Genomic DNA, 18,889 nt, shown 5'->3' with positions numbered 1-18,889 from the left:
CGCTCGAGTCAAGATGTCGGGAATCTCGCTCGCAAGGCATTCTTGCAACGAGCCCAGACAAGGCACTACGCAATACATTATTGGACCTGGGCGACTAATGGAAACACGCACTGCACTGCCACGCAACCCTCCAAGATGAAGTGAAATAAGACCTTGTTATTCCCCTTCCGACGTCCCCATCTTGCTTACAGAAGTCAACACTATTCATATGCAAAACACCAAGACCCTACCATGGCATCAGCAACCATCATTTCCGCCGCTCCGCTCCCCGACTGGGTCCGTCCTGCGCTATTTGTGGCATTTATATTTTCCTCCGTTGGGATATATATCATTCCACAAGCACTCGCTCAGCTCGCAGGTCCTTGGCCATCGGCTCGCGGGTGCAGCTTTTCACAGGCGCCGGTGGCCTTCTCCTTTGGCTGGTTATATCATGGCAGCATCGGTCTAGCCATTTCGTTGGTGTCCCCGAAATTGAGGCCAGAATTCGAGTTCCAATTCAAATACGAAAGTCTCGGCAGGTTCCCCCGTCACCATGAGAAAAAGTACCCTACAGACGCCGGGGACGTAACAACTCTGCCCTATTCACCCCGGACGGACAGATTCCAACTCGAACCGGACACTCATATTGTCCGCGACTACGTCTGGTGGTTAAGCTGGATCACCATAGCCATTCAGTTTGTTATCGCTGCGCTTCCGTGGATCACGTATCACGACAGATCCGTCTTGTACCTTACAGCGTACGGCACTGCACTTGCGCTAGGCACCAGAGCATTGCAACAGTGGAAGGACAAAAAGTGGGCGGCCCATGTGCTGAGCCGCGATAAGGTGTTATGTCTAACTCGAGTAAGCGATGCAGAGCACGTACTTGTGCTGCAATGCAAAGCCGGGGCCTGGGACCCGGAGTCTGCAGCCACCGCTCCCAACTTACAACCACGGGGGCAGAACTTCGCCATCGCAATCTTTAGCATACTGGCATGGACGTTGTGGCTGATATGTGCCGCTGGGCTTCAGGACAGTGCTCTCTGTTATCTCGGAGCTGTTTCGGGGATAGGCATAGCTCAGACTTACGTCGCTGCGAGGGCTGCCAAGGACCCAAGCGCATATGGGCTGGTTGTTACACACTCTAAGCAGGACCCGGCTATCATTGGAGGAGAAAAGAACTATAAGGACGAAGATAAGGCACAAGTGTCTATGCGGGTCAAGGCCAAGCCTACCAATTGGTAGGCGATGATGCACGTCTTTTCCGCACGAACCCCCGAGCAACTTCGCCTGAGCTCGGAACAATATCCATAAGAAATTCTGGATAATGGCGCACAACACTTGGGAAATTCGCGAAGGCTAGCGTGGTTGGAAGAGAAGGCGCCAGGAGGAGTGCCGGTGGAATGGCAAGGTACTCCCGGTATGAATGTACGTACGGAAGGAGGATCTAATACGGGAGATCGTAGAGGACGAGGTCGAAGGGGGCTTACCGGAGATGGAGAAGTGGCGGGAATGGGTCGTACGGCCGCGAGAGGTACTCGGAGAGAGGATGACGAACGGGCATGCAGTACTGGAAGGGGTCGTGCAGGAGTTTTATAAGGGATAGGCAGTAGCTATTCGGGATATATACGCCAGAATCACAGGCGAAGGTTGAAAAACCACTTCACTGCTGATTTAAGGGGGCGCCCAGGCATGGTCGTCTCTGGGCGGTGATTGTGCCAGCCGTACAATCACACCCTGGAATATATACCAGTACTACAGAGGTGGAACTCTGAGTTTGCGGATGGGCGAAAGTCATATTGTGTGGTTTAGCTTCTATGAGATTGTATTTACTCTGTACTTGTCTACGTTCTGAAAAGCCGGATGTACAATCATTCTACTGTGTATTATTTGAAATTTGCGAAGGTAGAGACAGAAATATACACGCTTTGTTCTTATACTTCCAGTCTTACGCGCGAGCCCTGACTGTCGTGCTGTAAGCTAATCGAAGCTGTGCAATCGTGAAAGGGTGCCAAGGTCCGGAGGATAGATGGTACGGCCCAAGATTCGGCTGCGCCGTAGACTATGACTCCGGTCCAATTGAGAATGAGGTAGGACTGGCGCCTTGTCCTTCCTGCCAAGCACGAGCAGGCGTGGCAGGTGTGGTTCCGTATACTGTCTGGACATGTCTTGAGCACGGCATCATGATTCAAACACCGACAACTTCGCGTCTCCATGCGACCAAAAAGCTCATCCTGCCCTGGACATCGTTCCTCAATCGCCAGTAATATAAAGTATAGAATCGTGGGGATGCGCTAGTACTTCCGCTTATGGCCCCGTGATGTGGAACAGCAACTTGGCCAGGAGTCCTCCAGTTGACCCATTGTGGCCCGCCCACTCCGGGCGAGCCTCGAACGGTTTATTGCGAAGGCTTTTGAGCCAACAGCGGAATTGCCGAACGAGGTGCTCCGCTACCTCCGGAAGTACATCACTAGCGTCGACCCGTTCTTGTTCTTGAATGCCCGGAAGGCGATGTCCTTGATTCTGATAGGATCCTCAATTTCGCGAATTCCTATCTATCATTGCTAGCCACTTTGAGTGCACTTGCATATTGCAGAAGCGAGGCAAATAGGGCAGTGCTTCTTCGCTCCAAGCAAGTCTGCTGAAAGGTAGCATAACTACAGTGTATGGCAAAGGGATCTGAAGGCCCAGTGCAATGGGACAACGGGGACCGGGCTTTGATATATATTTTCATAGTATCATCATTCTCCAGCAGTATTTGTTTTGTTCCTCCGAGGAAACTTATTCTTGACAAATCCGCGCAGGACGTTGTCTAACGCCGCATCAAGTGAGCAACATTGACGGCTCGCCCTGAGAACGCCTTACTGCATAATATTGACGCTCGTAGAAAGCCAGCATCTATAGCGTTCCCGTTAGCATTACAGCTGGAAAAGGAGTGGCTTCTCCCGGCGAGGCGGACGGTCTTACCTTCTGAGGGCAACACTGGTATATAACTTTCGTCTCGTGTTGCGTCTTTTGACCGTTCTTCCAGGTGAGATATACCACTAGGCTGCCACAGTCCTCATCATGGCACGGGTTAAAAGACTCGACCTCGTCCTCCCAAGATCCCGCGGGAGGCTTACATACTTTTATTGAAGCTGGCAGACTGCTGTCCACTTGGTGCCGCCCCTTCCTTCTCTTGCTCGTTGCAGGCACATTGGCTGGGGGGCTGGCCACGCGAAAGCGCTGCGTTTGGCGGCTTGATAAGCGAGCCGTGTGCGGGTCGCCCAGGTCCGTATACCTTGCCTTACCTCGAGGTTCGCGAAGGCTAGCCTGCTGGCAGCTGTTGCTCGTCGGTGCCCTTGAACCCTCTGATGAGCCCCTTCGATGAGCTCAAGCTACTCAGGAGGGTCTGCGCCGACGGCGCGGGCGCTTTCGATGTCTTGCGCGGTCTAAGAACGAGGCCGAATTGATTGTGATAAGTGATCCCGGCTCTTTTAGACAGCACTTAAGCAAGCATTGTGGAAACATACCAAATCATCGTGTTTAACCTCCTCGAGAGGCAGCAGCCTTGTCGTTCCCTTGTCTGTGCCGACGTCAACACTCTTAATCCCCGCGGGACACTACACACTTCTAATGGTGGTCCCCTTTCGTGTCTTGTGAGTTGCTCGACCCCCCTGCCTCTCCTGCGCATAACAGACAGTGGCAGCAATAAGCAAGGATGGGCATGACGGCACTTTCTCTTCGCATGAACACAGAACAGAACAGCAGATTTGACGACATCTTCTTCAAACAGTAGTTATAATTGGAATCTACACATTATCATCCTTCCTACGCAAGCCTCGTACAGAAATTCCATCACCATCGTACCCAAGCCTTAGAGTAGGCTTAGTCGCGATCAAAATTACGTCCGCGCATAACCAACCACCTACAGCGGACAGGGGTCGGATTGGGACTCTATCTGCCTTTCACACAGCCGTTTATGAGTGATGCTTTGACGATATCTGGGCGTCCTCGGCGACGTACATCTGCAGCTTCTGGTTACAGGGCGGCTGCTGACATTATAGTAGTCGCAAGATGACTCTTTGGCACATCTGTCAGCAGTTCGCGAGTGAGTACCTCGATTTCGAAGGGGCAGACAAGACAACTACGGCTGCTTCTTATGGCACCCCTAGCTTGAAGCTCTACTTTCGCTTAACAAAACTGGACACGCTGGCAGGACAAGATCCCGATGGCCCGGCCAGCTCATCTGTCGCTGCCCCCGACCTGAGTACGGGGCCAGCCACCAAGGCCTCTGATGCGCCAACCTTCACGAAATTGGAGAAAGGCACTGCTGCCACAGATCTAATCGACATCTCGCAGCTTGAGGTCACGATAGAGGCATCGCCAGAAGGAGCAGGCAAGCTGACCGACACAACTGTGCCGTCTTCTACGGTTGGATTATCAACTCTGGCACCAAGTGCGTCACGAGAGCCCCCAAACCTGCGTTCCAGCCTCGCTCCGACGTCGACCAGGAGGCGGTCGCCAAGATTCCCGACTTTGTCGCCGCACCAGCAGAATTCATCAGTGATAACGAGGATAACGCTCATGGCGTTAAAGAGGACAACACTCATAGCGCCGCGGCGACGACTGGTGATGCTGGTGCTCCACAACGGAGCACAACCGCCACATCTGCCGCCGCAATCGCACCCAGGTCCAGCGACGGCATTCCAAACTTTCGCGTCAACGACGATTCGCGCATCGAGATCACTGCTCACGAGGATGAGCTCACCGTCGCCATGGCGAGAAGCGACTCAGCTCACAGGCGACTGAAGCGTCCGTCAGTGGCAGTGGCTACGGCGTCTCGGTCTGAGCGCAGGCTATGCTAAGAGCGAGTCAAAGTCTGAAAACTCACAGAGCTCGAAAAGGAGCCGCACCATCGTGGCCCGCTACATGTTCCCTTGGTGTGACGTCCTTTTGTGGCCCAACGAGATGAGCCCACGCCAGAGCTAGCTGACCTGCTTAACATCATCCGCTGCACCAAGAGCATTCAAGCTCTGCGCCGCCTCCACGCGGAGTACGGCAATCTCTTCTGTCAAACATCACTATTGGTGGGCGCCTGCTGTCGACAAAGGTGGTACACACAACTGAAGAACAGAAGGCCAAGGAAGCCATAGAGTCGTTCAAGGCCTCCGTTCGCGCTTCTTTCTCGGGAAGCTACGCTGGTGTTAGTGCCAGCGCCAGCGCCAAGCACGAGCGAGAAGGAGGGATGGCCTCTGTGAATGACACGACCAAATGATCGTAGGACGAAATGTGTGCGTTCGAAGCCGTCGGAGGAGAGACGATCTTGGCGACTGATAAAGGTTTTACCCCACTAGCACGAAGGTCTCTCGCCCCTCGTCGAGATCTTGTCTGCCATGCCCGGCTACGAGGCGGTGCAGTCATAGTTTGTACAGGCAGTGCCCGCGCTGAGCCGGTACATGACCCTGAACGCCGCGTATCAGTGCAAGGCCCGCCTCCGCGTCATGTCCCTAACGAAAAGCCTCATAATCACGAATGCCGGCAGCAATGCCTCCTTCTATCTCGGCCACGACCCGGCAGGTAATGTAACGCCACGCCAGAACGGCGTCTACCTCAGCTCGACAGCGGTCTTCTGGGTGCGTATAGACGTAACCGACGTACCTATCTTTAATCCAGCCACCTATCGTGCTCCAGCCATCCTTGGCTACGACAAGTTCGACGCCAAGGGAGCCAAGTATGGTTCCGAGTACAATGAGGAGTTTGTCAAGACACAATGGGACATTGTTGCCCCCTTGACGAGGAGGTGAGTCCTTGACAATCCGCGTGCGCGCGCACACATTTGTCTATCGTACGCTTATCCTAAAGTTCCCAACACGCCCGCCAGCTCATGAATGGCACCTCGAGTCATCCTCCGGTCCTGTCCACTCAGAGACCCGACCGCTAAAGATGCACCAATAACAAACCCGAGCCTTATGGTCGTCTTCCGCAACGCCGAGAGCGAGTTTGTCCCGGCAATGTCAGACTCGGACGAGTACCAGTATTGGCGCATCATCAAGTCGCCGCCCATAAACAACGTAGAGCAAGAGCGCCGCATTAAACCTGGCCACGATATCCGCCTGTACCGGGACTTCCGCCACTGGCTGGCGCGACTTTATACAAGACCTCTTCTGGCGACGCCAGGTATGTGCGCCGACGGGCAAGGGCGAACCTAGTGGACCGCTCTTCCTCAAGGTCCCCTGGCCGCGCTCCGAGGTTGCGGGAAAACCCACCCCGCTCATCATGTCCCCCACTGACTCCGCCTACTTGACAACCAAGACAGTGAATATTGATAATAACGGCACGCGCACGGCGCGTAAGTACTGTCTGCTGGACCTGCGATTGCGGATCGATCTTGTTAGCAATAATGAGCTTGGGGATGCGATTGACTATACTCTACATAAGGTAACGCAGAACCGGGCCGATGTAGAGGGTCGTAGTTAGCAAGTCGGGAATCCGATACAGCTTCGCAAGTCAATCTTTTGCTTCGGTATTACAGTACTATTCCAGTTAGCTAGCAGTTAGCTATATTAGACGTCTTCTCTCCTTTACCGCAGTGTTAGTGGGTCTTAAGTACAGTCAGATTCGGAATCGGTGCTCGATTAAGTCTTGCACAGAGAGTTCTGCGCGCGGACACCCCGGTCGTAACACTTAACCATCTTGCCAGCCATTTTGAGTTCACTTGACTGCCAAGGCGGTAAAGGTTGGCTGGGTGTCACGATCCTGCCTCCTGGGTCAGCCGACTAGGCAGAGCGCTGGGGGTTCATGTTCTGAGAGGTCCGTAGCGGTCCGAACAACATCACTTCCGTGCTGTCGTGTACTCTTGGGGGTTGTCGTATTTCTGGTAAGAGATACTAGTCTCGGCAATTGAGTGACTAGTGGAAGGGTATGGTGAGACTGATACTTAGATTGATCGCTGAAGTGCAAAGGCAAAGGCTGTCTATTTAGGAGATTCTTCCAGACTATATATCCTTTGCCCTTCATCGCGTTTCCGTAGGGATCTTTGGATCTCGTGGGGCGGCTCGTGGAGCGCCGTGATCCTCGTGGGTGATCCTTATCGCTATCGTTCTTGCTGACATAATGTGCAGATTAGATAAGCAGTAATCGATAAGGGTCCATATCAGGAAACAGGCACCGATTGATGGTTCCCAATGTTAGGTGCGAAGCAACTGACAGCCAGTCAGGGATCGAGCGACCACCAGGACATTTCTATGAAAACCTGGCATGGAGGAAAGGTGCAATTTGCTATGGAGGTTCCTAAGCCAGATAGTCGTGACTTTTCATCAGACTCAATCTAGGGTTCTAATCGTACACTTGACCCAGTCACTGAATTGCACCGGAGCGGTATCTTCTGTGAAAGCCACGACACCCGATCGAGAGAGTACTACATGTACGGAGGTAATATTCCTTAGGGCGTTGTACCTATCACATCTTCAACCCGTAACCACCCGGTTAATTTGGTTGACTCAGGACGCCGGATTGGGACGCTACGTGGACGACCTCCAGCGACTGTGCGGGTGGCTTCACTACTTACCGAATCAGGAAGGAAGGACAACTTATGCCCCGTGCTTGAACGAAGAGAAAGCTGAGGGGTTAGTCGCACTGCCACAGCTTGCCCGGCGACGCCACTTTGGGTGCGCTGAATAAAATTGCCTTCCTAGGTCTAAGTGTGGCTCGACGACCTCAGAAAACTTAAACCGTAGCCTTAGCTTCGTTCTACTAGAGAGTTGGGAATGTGAACCCCAGAGGGGGGCAGCTACGAGATGTGTGAGGTAGGGTCGACGGACGGCGAAGGGCAACTCATTTTTGTCGGTGATCATTCCTTCCTTGTTAGGCATAGGCCCCACTTCTGACAGAACCCCGCCTGGGAATCTGAAACGCCAATAAGGCATACGACCTCGTCCTCGACTGCGCTCCGACCTGGTCCCGTGACTTGCATGACGTTATAGCTGATGTTCTTCTTGTCGGTCCTTGCTCGGACGATTTCGGCGTCCCCTGCAAGCAAGCCGCACCGGTAGTGTAGCTGTCAGTAAGATGACCGGACAGCCGTACCGGTAGATACACTTCAGCTCCGTAAGCCGCTTTCGATAGCTAGCGTCCATAATAGGACACCGCTCGCATGGGCTGTCTACAACAGGGCCGAAGCCGTCGTGCGGCTGCTGCTAGACAGTGGCGCAGAGCCCGACAGTAAAGACATTCATGGTCGGACGCCGATATCATTAGCTGCCGAAAAGGGATACATCAGCATTATAGATCTGCTGCTAGCGAGAGGCGTTCAGGTGGATAGCCGAGATATTGATGGAAGACTCCATTGTCATGGGCGACATCTTGGGGGCGTGACGACGTTATGCAGAAACTGCTAGATAGCGGCGCCGACATTGATAACCGCGACGAGGATGGTCGTACGCTAATAGACTTGGCCAGGATAAGTAGAAAAAGCAGCACAGCTTCGCATTGCGGCTTAGCTCCGTGCGGCAAGTATAAGCCCGATTGATTGAATATAGTAGGAAAGCTATGGAGACGAATAAAGAATTGATAATAACCAGCAAGACGAGATGTTGAAAGTACGTCTTTATCCGGGCCGCTGTCGCTTCGCGGGGCGTCCAGGTAAGCCCACCTCACTTCCTTCTGTCCCAAGAGTCTCTAACAGCTCGGGGTATTGCTGCCAACATCGAGGCTGTGTACACGAATGGCCAATAGCTTCGCCCCATTGTTCTTGAACGTTAGTAGAGTTCCCCTCTGAAAAGCTTGACGCATTCCACAATCGTGTGACTTCATTAATGAAAAATCGCCCATCGGTTGCGACTTCTGAGATGCCAATGTCGAGACGTACGCCATCCTTAAGTGAGGCAAGACCAGGTTCAAAATCGGCAAGCCTAAAAAGAATGGCAAACCACAGAGAGGCGAACTGCTTCAGTTCATGATACTTGCGCTTTTGAGCGTGCTCATCCCCAACTCCTTCCCCAAATATTTCGTGACTGAATGGACTCTGATTCATATCCGAGAATTGAACCTTGCCGGCAGAAGCGGTTGGTCTGGTGATGGTGATACTAATGATCTTACCTGGGGGAATGAGACCGTCTATAGCCTCTTGAGATAGATCACGCACCATACAGACCCGAAGTTCGCCAAATTTGACTAATGAGTCGACATACTCTTGGTGGAAGAGATGGTTCCTGGGCTGAATATCGGCATCCCATTTGTTCCCAGGGATTCGGCACTTCAGTCCCTTGCGATTGCTGACTTTAACAAGCTTGACTCCCTCTCCACTGGTGCTATGTGTCGGCTTGATAACCATGCGGCCAGCATGAGAAGGTGGCAGGTTACACGTCGCCGATAGCCCACCATCGCACGTTATGGGTCGGTATGCGAGCCAGCTCATTCCTTGGCCGTCGAATTTTGCGGCCCACTCGTCGAGGATTCTAAGATCGCCAACTTTGCTTGCCTGGAATGTTGCCTCCTCCGTGGTAGGATATGCTTTAATAAAAGCATTGTTGTCCATAAACAGTTTCATATATTCGCAATATTCATCGAAAGAGGGCCCCTCCGGCACCAGGATGGGCGTTGACATGCATCCGAGAAGAACGAGCTTCTTCCTCTCAGATGTGGCATCGGCAAGCTGTTCGCGAAGGTCTCGGAACAAGTCTGCACTCCATGTTAAAGTCGCCGACATCGTAAGGCACGGGTTCTTGATGGTTGCCGAGATCGCCATGATCAACGGCTCATAGACCCATACGGTCTCGTCATCGTCATGTTCTTGGTGTTTGAAATGCGGCTCGACATTTACTAGATCGAGAGCAGACGACTTTAGCCTCTTCCCCTCCTGAGACATCGGAACACCTAATGGTATAGCGGAGTCAGATCGACCCTCCTCAACCAGGGGGCCAAATGGGACTCCGAGCCAGATCATATCGACTGGAAGGGGTTTTGGCTCCGGACGAGCGGTAAGCTGGTGGTTGTGGCTGATCGTGGTTGAATATTGTATGCGGACCACCTCAAGCGAATCTAAGAGCGGAGGAAACTTGTCGACCACTCGTTGTGCGCTCCACGCAACGGGACATTGTTTATATCCGCAGACATAGAATCGGGTCCTCTCCCTCTTCTCCTTCGTTCTGGCCTTGTATCCATGTCGGCTGGCAAACACTGACACGATCCGTTCTAAATCTTCGAATGAAGGAAATGTCCAACCGCATGGTGGGGCGCCGTCACTTTTATAGTCGATCTTAGCCCGGCCCGGGGCAAAATACTTCATAGCCTCCATAGGCAGTGATAACACGGAGAATGAAGACGCAAAGATGATTGAGAGACGTCGCTTTGGCCAAAAGGGGGTTCGCGAAATGCGGGGCGCTGGGGAAGTTTTCCACGAGCGTGGAAGCTTTTCCATGGGCGTGGAAATTTCTCCACGAGCGTGGAAGCTTTTCCATGGGCGTGGAAATTTCTCCACAGGCGTGGAAGCTTTTCCACGGGCGTGGAAATTTTTCCACAGCCGTGCCTAAAGTCGCGTGAGTAGCGGTCCCAACCACCCCAACACCGCATTTAAGATTACTGTACTACAAACAAACCGCTCCAGCTGGGCGAGACGAAGGGTGGAGTCAGATGCTGGGGTCTAGCCGACAGAACGTAAACAAACAATTGGCTTGGCGTCCGTTGGCTTTCTAACGGGATCAACGGGGACCTGGGCCAGATACGTAATAGCACCGCGAAAAATGGCAGACAGGTTCGAAAAACCTTAGAAATAAAGACGTGCCATCATGATCATCATCCTTCCGATTGGGCTTGGCATAATTGTGCACGATGCGTGCTGCGCGATGGCCTGTCAAAGACCTGACGAATGTTAAGCCGCGTTGCCCCACCCCACTTGCCACTTTAGGGAGGAGGAGCTGGCAGGACATGGTGGATGTTGTACACATGCGACAGAGCCGCCCCCGCCCCAGTGCTGAAACAGGACTCCACCACAACAGCGGTGAGCTCCCTCGGTATTCGGTCACGGGGCATCCCACAAGCTCAGCACGTCGGACTGGCTGGGCTTGTGGGCCGTCGTCTTCGGCCCAAAAGAAAAACAAAAAAAACAATTATCTACGGCTTGTTCGGGGTGGGACATCGGCCACAGCGCACCAGGCGGAACGCCGCTCCGCGTCCCTGCTGCAGGAGAGGACGTGGTTCGACGCGGACTTAAACTTGCATGAACAGAGGGGCAACAATATGTAGGAAGTTGTATTACATACCAAGTGGGAAGAGCGCCTGGTAGCGGCTTACTCCTTGCCGCCAGATGGTAGGGGAGGCAATTAGCTAAGCTTCGTCTCGCTAGATCAGGTCACACATATTGCTGGCTGAGACAAGCAAGGTTCGGGCAAATTCTTGACAGGAAGTGTAACTAAACGAGAGAAACATTGACCAGCTTTATGTAGATACAAATGTCGATTCGCCTACGAATGGCCCGCACCTACACTGCCAGACACTATGTCTCACCTTCCCAGACCGCGGCGAGGAGGTTCCGTAGGGCAAGAAATCTATGGGTAAGTTACATATGATGCAATTCCTGCCTTGTCCATTTGGATCGAGGATCGGCGGATCTATAATGAATGATTGATTTGAGTGAATATTCGCTTCAACATATGGCTTGGAAACTTCGGTTGGTATGAGGAATCGTACGATTTGAAGTTTTGATGGGATTCTCTGGGATTCTTATAGACCAACGATTGGCGAGCTGGCGAATCAGTCGGTTACTTGTCTCGGAAGTACCTCCGGATCAAACAAGTCATCTTATTTTTAGATCATAATCGCAAATGGACTACTCCCGTATGCAAAAGCTGGACCTTGTAGATAGGCGGTGGGTGACTCACAAGGAAATGCAAGCTCCGCTTTTATGGGCATGAGTGATGACCTGACCAACAGGTCGCAAGATTGGGCCAAGGACAGGAGAAGGTCATGCACGCTGGGCGCATGTGACCGACAAGAATAATGGATCACCTAGATCACGGTGATCCATTCGGACCAAACACTGGAACCAATAGACACAAACACGATTCAGGGGAAAGACCTATTGAAGCGAAGGATTTCCTGTACAGTAGTGACCACAATCCGTGTCCATTTTATCGATATTAGTTGCGATCCCCGCACGGACCAACCTGTGCGGGGTTATCGTGGCATGCACAGTGCTGGCTGCACCACAAACTAGTGCTTTGTGGAGGCACACTTGTCCGTAAGCGCATTCCGTACAGTACGGCATTGCCTGGACTTAGAGCAATAAAGGCGATAAGGTACAGAAGTACCGGAAATCAGTCTCCGCAAGCAGTTTGATTACGATGATCTCCGCACGGTCCATACTTTTAAGGCATGAGTAGAAACCGCGTGGAAATTTGTCTTAGTACTGTGCGTTGGGCATGAAATTCCTGACTGTGAACAAGTTGCCAATTGTCACTGTGTATGCCTCCCCCGCTTCAGCCCCACTACATGCAACTAATTCTCCTATAGAAACCGGTTAACCCCACTTGCTTCTTACTCTATTTCTCCCCATTTGCACGGACGAAATCAATCCTCCCTTTCATGTTCGGGATGGAGGTCAGCGAGCTCCGAGACCTCTCGGACTCGGGAAACCTCTTCATGCACTATCGACGCGCGACAATCCCAGGACAAAACTCCGTTACTAAGGACATCTGCGCCACAATTGGCTCCTTTGAGAGTTACAACCTTCCTGACGAAAGCGGCGAGAGGAGGTTCATCGTCAGAATCATGTCCTCGCCGTTCCACCATCGGCACATTTCGAGAAATAACGATCGTTTGTTATTCGAGACTCAGAGCGCACGCGATTTAATCGATAAAGCTGTCCAGTGCATTCTGGCAATTGAACTTGGGAGCAACACAAGCGGCTTAGCCAGGAAACTATTGCTCGATGAGCTTGATCTGTTTGGAAAGCAAGCCGGCGAGCTTCAAGACTTGGCAATTGCAGGTCTTCAGTACTCGCAGACTACAGCGATGCAGGTCGTGATGCGGCTGTCTGACCACCGGGCTGAAAAACCTCCACGGATCAAATTCTTTTCCCCTGATTGGGATGAGGATATATTGGAAGCGATCTCAATGTATCTTGGGAAGACCTTAAAATGGAAAGATTTTGTGGCAAGGCTGCCTCCACCAGAGGACGTTCTATAACACAGAACGCAAGACTGCCTCCAGCTGTGCCGAGCTAAACACAGATCGGCCTGTCCAATCGAAAAGTCGGTGAGTGAAAGTCCAGCCAGCTAACTTTGCCGCTTCCAAGATCTTTCCTGATGCTAAAGAGACCACTGCCAGGCTAAGAATAGAGTAGAGCTAGCGGCGTATATCCTCGCCGTAATCTCACCCAAAGGATGCTTCATCGGTCCGCAATACTCTGAGGAAGATGGCGTGTGCTTGTGGGAAAGTCAAGGTGCTAGAAGACTTCTTGAAGACGATTGCAATGTGGAAAAGAATGATCGAAGCAGGAAGCTGTGAATGTGTGCACCGACTGAATCCAAGTGTCGAAAGAAAGCCTACATCTATAGACAAGATCTCTTTGATAGCCATATTGAAAATTCGTTGATATTATGCCGAAAGTTCTGCTTCGAAATGCCTTGCGATACGGATGGATTAGGACTAGGGCTGGATAAAAATGTGGCCGCAAGTGGTTTGCGCCACTTACGGAGAGTGCTTTTTGTGGAATGGTTTGCACAGTACGAGCCAACAAGGCACAGTCCGTGCTGGTCCGTGCGGGAACGTCAAGTAATGTCTGAAAAGCGGACACATCTCGCGGTCACTACAGTACAGACCAACAGGTCGCAGCGAGACAGGCAGAGGGGCAGAAACCCCGCGAGAACAACGTGCCAAGACATTGGAACTGTGCAGTTCATGTTTGGAACTGTGCAGTTCATGTTTGGAACTGTGCAGTTCATGTTTGGAACTGACAGCTCCACAAACAAACCACAAACAGTTTGTGGGACCGCGGAGGGAGAAAGGTATGTGTAAGGCATGAAGAATTCCTGGACAGACAGTCATTACAGTAAAGTACCTTTCTACTTCAGGGATCAATATATGTACCATTCCAGTCTCACGCTTGACCTAGTCACTGAATTGCACGGGAGTAATATCTTGTGACGACCCGACCAACAAGTCGCACAATCGGGCCAAGGACAAAGGGCTGATGGCCAGCTCATCAAAGGTTGTCAGATGGCCATGCACAGCGCCGTGCTGCTTTCCGACGAGAACAGGCTACTTCGCTCAGAAAACCAAAGGCGGAAGCGGAAGAGAGAGCAACGCCGCGAATACATTAGCGACGGCGGTACTCTGTCGGTTGCAGAAGGCACAGCTAGGACAAAGCGACGGAAGGAAGAGGAGGAAGAGCGGGTCAAGCGACGTCGCGAGAAGGATGAGGAGCGGGCGCAGCGACGAGGAGAGAAGCAAGAGCGGGCTGAGCGACGGCAAAGAAAAGAAGAGGAGCGTGTCAAGCGGCGGAGAGAAAAGGAAGAGGAGCGTGCCAACCGACGGAGAGAAAGGGAGCACGAGTGGGCCAAGCAACAGCGAGAAGACGAGGAGCGGGTCCAACGACAGATAGACGAGGAGGCAAGCGTCCCAAGACAGCGCGCACCACCACGGTGTAGTAAATGCAGGTCCTTTGAACACAATTCCCGTAGATGTAATAGATAGATTGTCCTGATTTACTTGTTTTGTCTCTTTTGGGCTGAATTGTCGGGTGTTGTGTTCGATTTGTCTCTCCATGAGGTGCGGGTCGCGTCTGTGGGGAATTTCTGACCGAGTAGGGGGTGTGATCGGGAAGGGGGTAGATTACGTTATCAATTTGCCATCAAAATGGTTTGCGGTGTGGCTTACGTAAACCGATAGTGGGGTCGCTCGGTGCGGTTGCCCGGACAATTCAGTGTCAATCCGGTTGGGCGTTATGTCATCGGATCCCACCAACATTCCTCTCCTCATTGTCTTGTCCTGCGTGATGGATCGAATCAATGTCGCACGCAGTGCTTAACAACCTCACATCGGAGTCGAAAATGCTAGAAGCGTCACCACACCAGACCCAAGACCATCCTGCCATACTCGATTGGCTTCAGGGCATTGAGGCTTCAAGCCCACCGTCCGCCGAGGCGAGTGACCAGCTAATTAAGTCGTCACCCCGCGACAGAAAACGATTTCGCGATCCTGCCGATACCGACCATACTCCTGCCAAGAGACAAGCTCTCTCTCCACCTGCTACCGAATCAGAGGCCTCGCAACGATCCTCGCGGCCACCGAAACGGTCAGTTCCTGCTATGGCCAGCGACGCAGAGGACATCGTCCAAGCTGGGGATGATGCAGCAAACATGACGACCCCGCGACCGCCGCCGCGGTCTCAACATTGGCCGCTGGCCGCACCGAACAGGCCGTCTCCAAGCCGGACGTCGTCAAGCAGATCCTCGTCAAAGCGATCGGTGTCGTCCGTCTCGAGGAACTCATCTCCGACCAAGCAGCTGCGCCTTGCCGAGCTCGACAAGAACGGCTACACCCGACGTGCCTTCCCCCTCGACACAAGCGGTCTACCGACAAGCTTGCAGGCCCTTCTCGAGAGATTAGAAGAAATCGATAGCGGCGAAACTAGACTTCCGTACGAATGGTGGGACCAGGTACAAGACTCTTCATAACCAACGGTGCTGCGACGTGTGTTGATGCATTCCGCTAACCGCCAAACGAACAACAGGCAATTTCCGACCACAAAATCCCCCAGACGTACTTCCAGTCTCTCAAACAAGCTGACCAAGAATCGCAATCGCGCTCTCGCCCTGACGTGCCACTGGCAGCCTTCATCACTCGCGTGATCCAGCGTGCTATCGAGTGCGACGAGAACAACGAGTTAGAGTGCGTCTGGAGCGATCAGGTCTATCGTCAGATCCTCTCGTGGGTACTCAGACCAAAAGATGACCTTTCTGGGCTCGTCGACTTCCACGCCTGGTACGTGCGCTCTGCTTGCGCTGGTTTCCCTTCCGCGGTTCCTTGTGCTAACATCATGGCTCAGCACCTCCTCCAGGATCAACCGCGCGTTCAGCCCCTCCACACTGCCTCCGAAGATGGTGGACTATTGCTTGGTCCTCAAATCTGGGGCTGGTAGCGACATCTCTCGCCAGATCGACATGCTACGCGCATCCCGCCCTGGCATCTCCATTAACCACACAGACTCGGGAGCTCTGTGCAAGTATCCAATCGGCCTTTCCCTTGAATTTAAGAGTCCCGAGGGCAGTACTACGGAGGCAGAGGTCCAAATGGGAACCTGGCATGCGGCACAGTTACGAAGTCTCCTTCACCAATGTCCCGACGCGTCCTTTCAGGCCATCGAGTTCCTCCCCGGCATCATCGTCCACGGCCATGAGTGGTACTTTGTCGCGACCGTTCCCCCGCGACCGTCGACGTCTCGGGATCCGTTCTTGGTCGGTGTCAATACCCCAACACTCTATTCAAGGATATCTCTTGGGTCGACATCCAAGGCCAGAGGCGTCTGCAAGATCATTTCGTCCCTACGATGCCTTGTGACCTGGCTGGAGGAAGAATATTGGTCGGCGTTCCAGAAACAGGTCCTGCAGCATCAGACGCCCTAGCATGGACGGAGACAACGGCAGGGGCTTCGACTACATTACCTGCTTGTCAGGCCCGGGCTGCCCTTTATCGCATATCTGTATATCCACCATGTTCACCGTCGACTAAGTGCTGCGTATCGTTGACGCGTGAGGACAATGTATGGTCAGTCGAGGTATCCGGTTTTTTTGTTGCATTGTCACGAATACTATACGGTGTCCCGGCTCTCATCCAGGCCGAAATATGCGACGCCCTACTCTCATATTATAATTGTCGCCTACCCTGAATTGTCACGAGCCCCCTGTCCGGTAGTCCCCGGCGTTCAAGTCTAATGGGCCCACTTCCCGACCACACGCGTCGAGACGCGATCAGTAAACCAGCGGACGCGACGACCTGGCTTCGTTTGTATGTTGCAAGCTCCCTAAAACTCTTGCATCGAACTGTGCAATGAGGATACAAGATCTGCTCTGCCACGAGCCGAAATGGCACATTCTTATCTGTATAGAATGCAGATCCATCTTGCACACCTCTGCTGTACGCCATGTCCAGCTGCACCATGGTCCTATCCGCCAATACGATCCCGCGGCCATACGAGCCCTCGAAAACACATTCTTTCAACTTTCCACTCTTCAAGCACCAGAGCTGATTCGTCAAACCGTCAAGCCCCTGCCAGATGCCGAGCCCATTCCACACATTCCAGTTTTTCGGGACGGAATTTGTTGTCTCCTCTGTTCTGATGATAGAGAGCGCTATGTTTGTCGAGGGCGAACAGCTTTGATGACGCACCTCAAGACGGCGCATGGGTACACTCGTGGCCGTTCGGCGGGCCGAATATGTGGCGGAGCACCTGGGGGTGTTGAAGGCCTGGCTCTCGACGGGATTGTTCGGTTCCCTATGATTTGCCAGGCGGTGTTCCACAAGACCACACACTATCAAGCTGGCGATCAACTCAATCCAATCCACCGCTGAGGCATATGAAATTGAAGTGGATCTTGCAACAGATTTCTTGCATGGGGTTGATCAACCGACGCCTCTAGTGAAGTTGGAGTGGGTGGAATTGACATCCCGCCGGGGATCATGTGCCATCCAACAGCATGCCATATATCACCCCGCCTTCTACCCGCAACCCGTCCCGTCCCTGTCAAACTCGCTCTGCAGCTAACCATGCCTCCTCCTCGTCACTATAGCCTCTCCCCCTGCCTCTGCATACCTCAGGGGTGACAAGCAGCCTGCTCCCGAGCTCGTCCACGTCGGCCCGAACGCAGCCAGGAGCGAAGACACTGAGCCATCCCGATCATGTTGGCTTCCAGTCGGCTCCGAATCGGGGCAACCATACGCCCAGCGGCCGAAAACAGTCGCTCGCACTCAGCAGACATCGGTGGGATCGATATGAAATCCAGTGCCATCACAGATAGCCTCGGGAACTGCTTGCGCCTGGAGTGCCAGTATTCATACGGATCACTTACCTCGCTGTCAACCTCTGAAGCGCTCAGCAGCCAGCATTCGTACTCGTCTCCCAACGAGCTGGTTGACGGCGATGTAAAGGCTATCCGGCGCTTATCTTCCTTGAACCTGCTGAACTTGTTGTGGAACGTTTTTCTCCTCTTCGCAACGGGTTCACCGCTCGTATGGGCAATCTCAAGCTTCGAGTAGCTATCTTCCCACACCTGCTTAACAATCTCCTTCGCCTTTCGAACCCATTCGGGTCGAGTATCCCGCTCGCGCTCGATCACCTTCCAGCCAAACGCCGGGTGGAAGGCCAGGGCGGCGTACTACATCGGGGTATCGTCGAGCCTTTCGTAATACTCGTTGATTTTCTCCCAAGCTAGTTGCACATTCACTCGGAAGTGCTCTGGTTCGGCGTACTGGTCGATCTTCTCCTTTGCATCTTCAAGGTTAGAGAGCAAGTACTCGTACGCCATCAGACGTCCGTGATATTGCCGTACGATTCCTTGAAATGGTGTCTTGCTCTCTCTCGAGCTTGCCCGTCGCCTTCCAGAATGAGGATCGTGTTTTCGAAATGCTCGAGCAGCTCAATGAAGCCGTCGATCACGTTCCAGTCCGCGACCGTTAACCTGCTCTGTTCTCCGAGGCACAATGGCAACCTCTTGCCCTTCTTCTGTGTACCATCCTTGCGTAGATTTTCTTTTTCCCACAATTGTTTGTACTCGAATAGGAGGGTCTCGAGGGACGGTCGAAGGAGTTGGGCTCGGCGCATCATAAAAAGTTGCGAAAGCCACCGCGTATCGTTGTCCATGATGAGGTCAAGAGGCTTGCGAACCCGAATCTTTGGGTTCTCACTGGCCCCATTGGCAGACTGTTGAATTTT

General features: G+C 52.9%; 8 protein-coding genes across 8 annotated transcripts; 6 read left to right on the top strand and 2 right to left on the bottom strand.

Moving 5' to 3' along the window:
* Positions 1 to 231: 231 nt before the first annotated feature.
* B0I36DRAFT_394365 (uncharacterized protein) lies at positions 232 to 1,224 on the top strand (the record flags this gene model as incomplete). Its single annotated transcript, XM_046161496.1, has 1 exon — positions 232 to 1,224. One exon carries the CDS (start codon positions 232 to 234, stop codon positions 1,222 to 1,224), a length of 993 nt encoding a protein of 330 aa, XP_046007814.1.
* A 1,653-nt stretch (positions 1,225 to 2,877) lies between these two features.
* B0I36DRAFT_252854 (uncharacterized protein) lies at positions 2,878 to 3,249 on the bottom strand (the record flags this gene model as incomplete). Its single annotated transcript, XM_046150713.1, has 1 exon — positions 2,878 to 3,249. A coding segment is annotated over one exon (372 nt), but the record flags the coding sequence as incomplete, so codon positions are not given.
* Positions 3,250 to 4,035: 786 nt separating this feature from the next.
* Positions 4,036 to 6,438, top strand: B0I36DRAFT_367981 (uncharacterized protein; the record flags this gene model as incomplete). The annotated part of the gene is made up of 5 exons (XM_046159544.1): positions 4,036 to 4,392; positions 4,452 to 4,773; positions 5,398 to 5,761; positions 5,888 to 6,138; positions 6,278 to 6,438. The coding sequence occupies 5 exons, from the start codon at positions 4,036 to 4,038 to the stop codon at positions 6,436 to 6,438; spliced, it is 1,455 nt and encodes a 484-aa protein (XP_046007812.1).
* A 6,080-nt stretch (positions 6,439 to 12,518) lies between these two features.
* On the top strand, positions 12,519 to 13,557 carry B0I36DRAFT_334859 (uncharacterized protein). Its single transcript, XM_046155395.1, has 2 exons — positions 12,519 to 13,212; positions 13,274 to 13,557. Exon 1 carries the CDS (start codon positions 12,541 to 12,543, stop codon positions 13,141 to 13,143), a length of 603 nt encoding a protein of 200 aa, XP_046007811.1. The 5' UTR covers positions 12,519 to 12,540; the 3' UTR covers positions 13,144 to 13,212; positions 13,274 to 13,557.
* A 222-nt stretch (positions 13,558 to 13,779) lies between these two features.
* On the bottom strand, positions 13,780 to 14,742 carry B0I36DRAFT_334857 (uncharacterized protein). Its single transcript, XM_046155394.1, has 2 exons — positions 13,902 to 14,742; positions 13,780 to 13,859 (listed from the first exon to the last, which is right to left on the bottom strand). Exon 1 carries the CDS (start codon positions 14,722 to 14,724, stop codon positions 14,227 to 14,229), a length of 498 nt encoding a protein of 165 aa, XP_046007810.1. The 5' UTR covers positions 14,725 to 14,742; the 3' UTR covers positions 13,780 to 13,859; positions 13,902 to 14,226.
* A 575-nt stretch (positions 14,743 to 15,317) lies between these two features.
* On the top strand, positions 15,318 to 16,583 carry B0I36DRAFT_252499 (uncharacterized protein; the record flags this gene model as incomplete). The annotated part of the gene is made up of 3 exons (XM_046150690.1): positions 15,318 to 15,617; positions 15,731 to 15,942; positions 16,007 to 16,583. 3 exons carry the CDS (start codon positions 15,318 to 15,320, stop codon positions 16,581 to 16,583), a joined length of 1,089 nt encoding a protein of 362 aa, XP_046007809.1.
* Positions 16,584 to 16,620: 37 nt separating this feature from the next.
* Positions 16,621 to 17,693, top strand: B0I36DRAFT_33627 (uncharacterized protein). The gene is made up of 2 exons (XM_046155588.1): positions 16,621 to 16,725; positions 17,224 to 17,693. The coding sequence occupies exons 1-2, from the start codon at positions 16,723 to 16,725 to the stop codon at positions 17,527 to 17,529; spliced, it is 309 nt and encodes a 102-aa protein (XP_046007808.1). The 5' UTR covers positions 16,621 to 16,722; the 3' UTR covers positions 17,530 to 17,693.
* On the top strand, positions 17,465 to 18,347 carry B0I36DRAFT_33609 (uncharacterized protein). Its single transcript, XM_046155570.1, has one exon. The coding sequence runs from the start codon at positions 17,857 to 17,859 to the stop codon at positions 18,211 to 18,213; it is 357 nt and encodes a 118-aa protein (XP_046007807.1). The 5' UTR covers positions 17,465 to 17,856; the 3' UTR covers positions 18,214 to 18,347.
* The last annotated feature ends 542 nt before the right edge of the window (positions 18,348 to 18,889 follow it).

Source organism: Microdochium trichocladiopsis, assembly GCF_020744255.1.
Source record: "Microdochium trichocladiopsis strain MPI-CAGE-CH-0230 chromosome Unknown B0I36scaffold_10, whole genome shotgun sequence".
Classification (NCBI taxonomy): Eukaryota; Fungi; Ascomycota; class Sordariomycetes; order Xylariales; family Microdochiaceae; genus Microdochium; species Microdochium trichocladiopsis.
The sequence above is the reverse complement of the archived record's forward strand: the minus strand, read 5'-3'. Positions and strand labels throughout refer to the sequence as shown.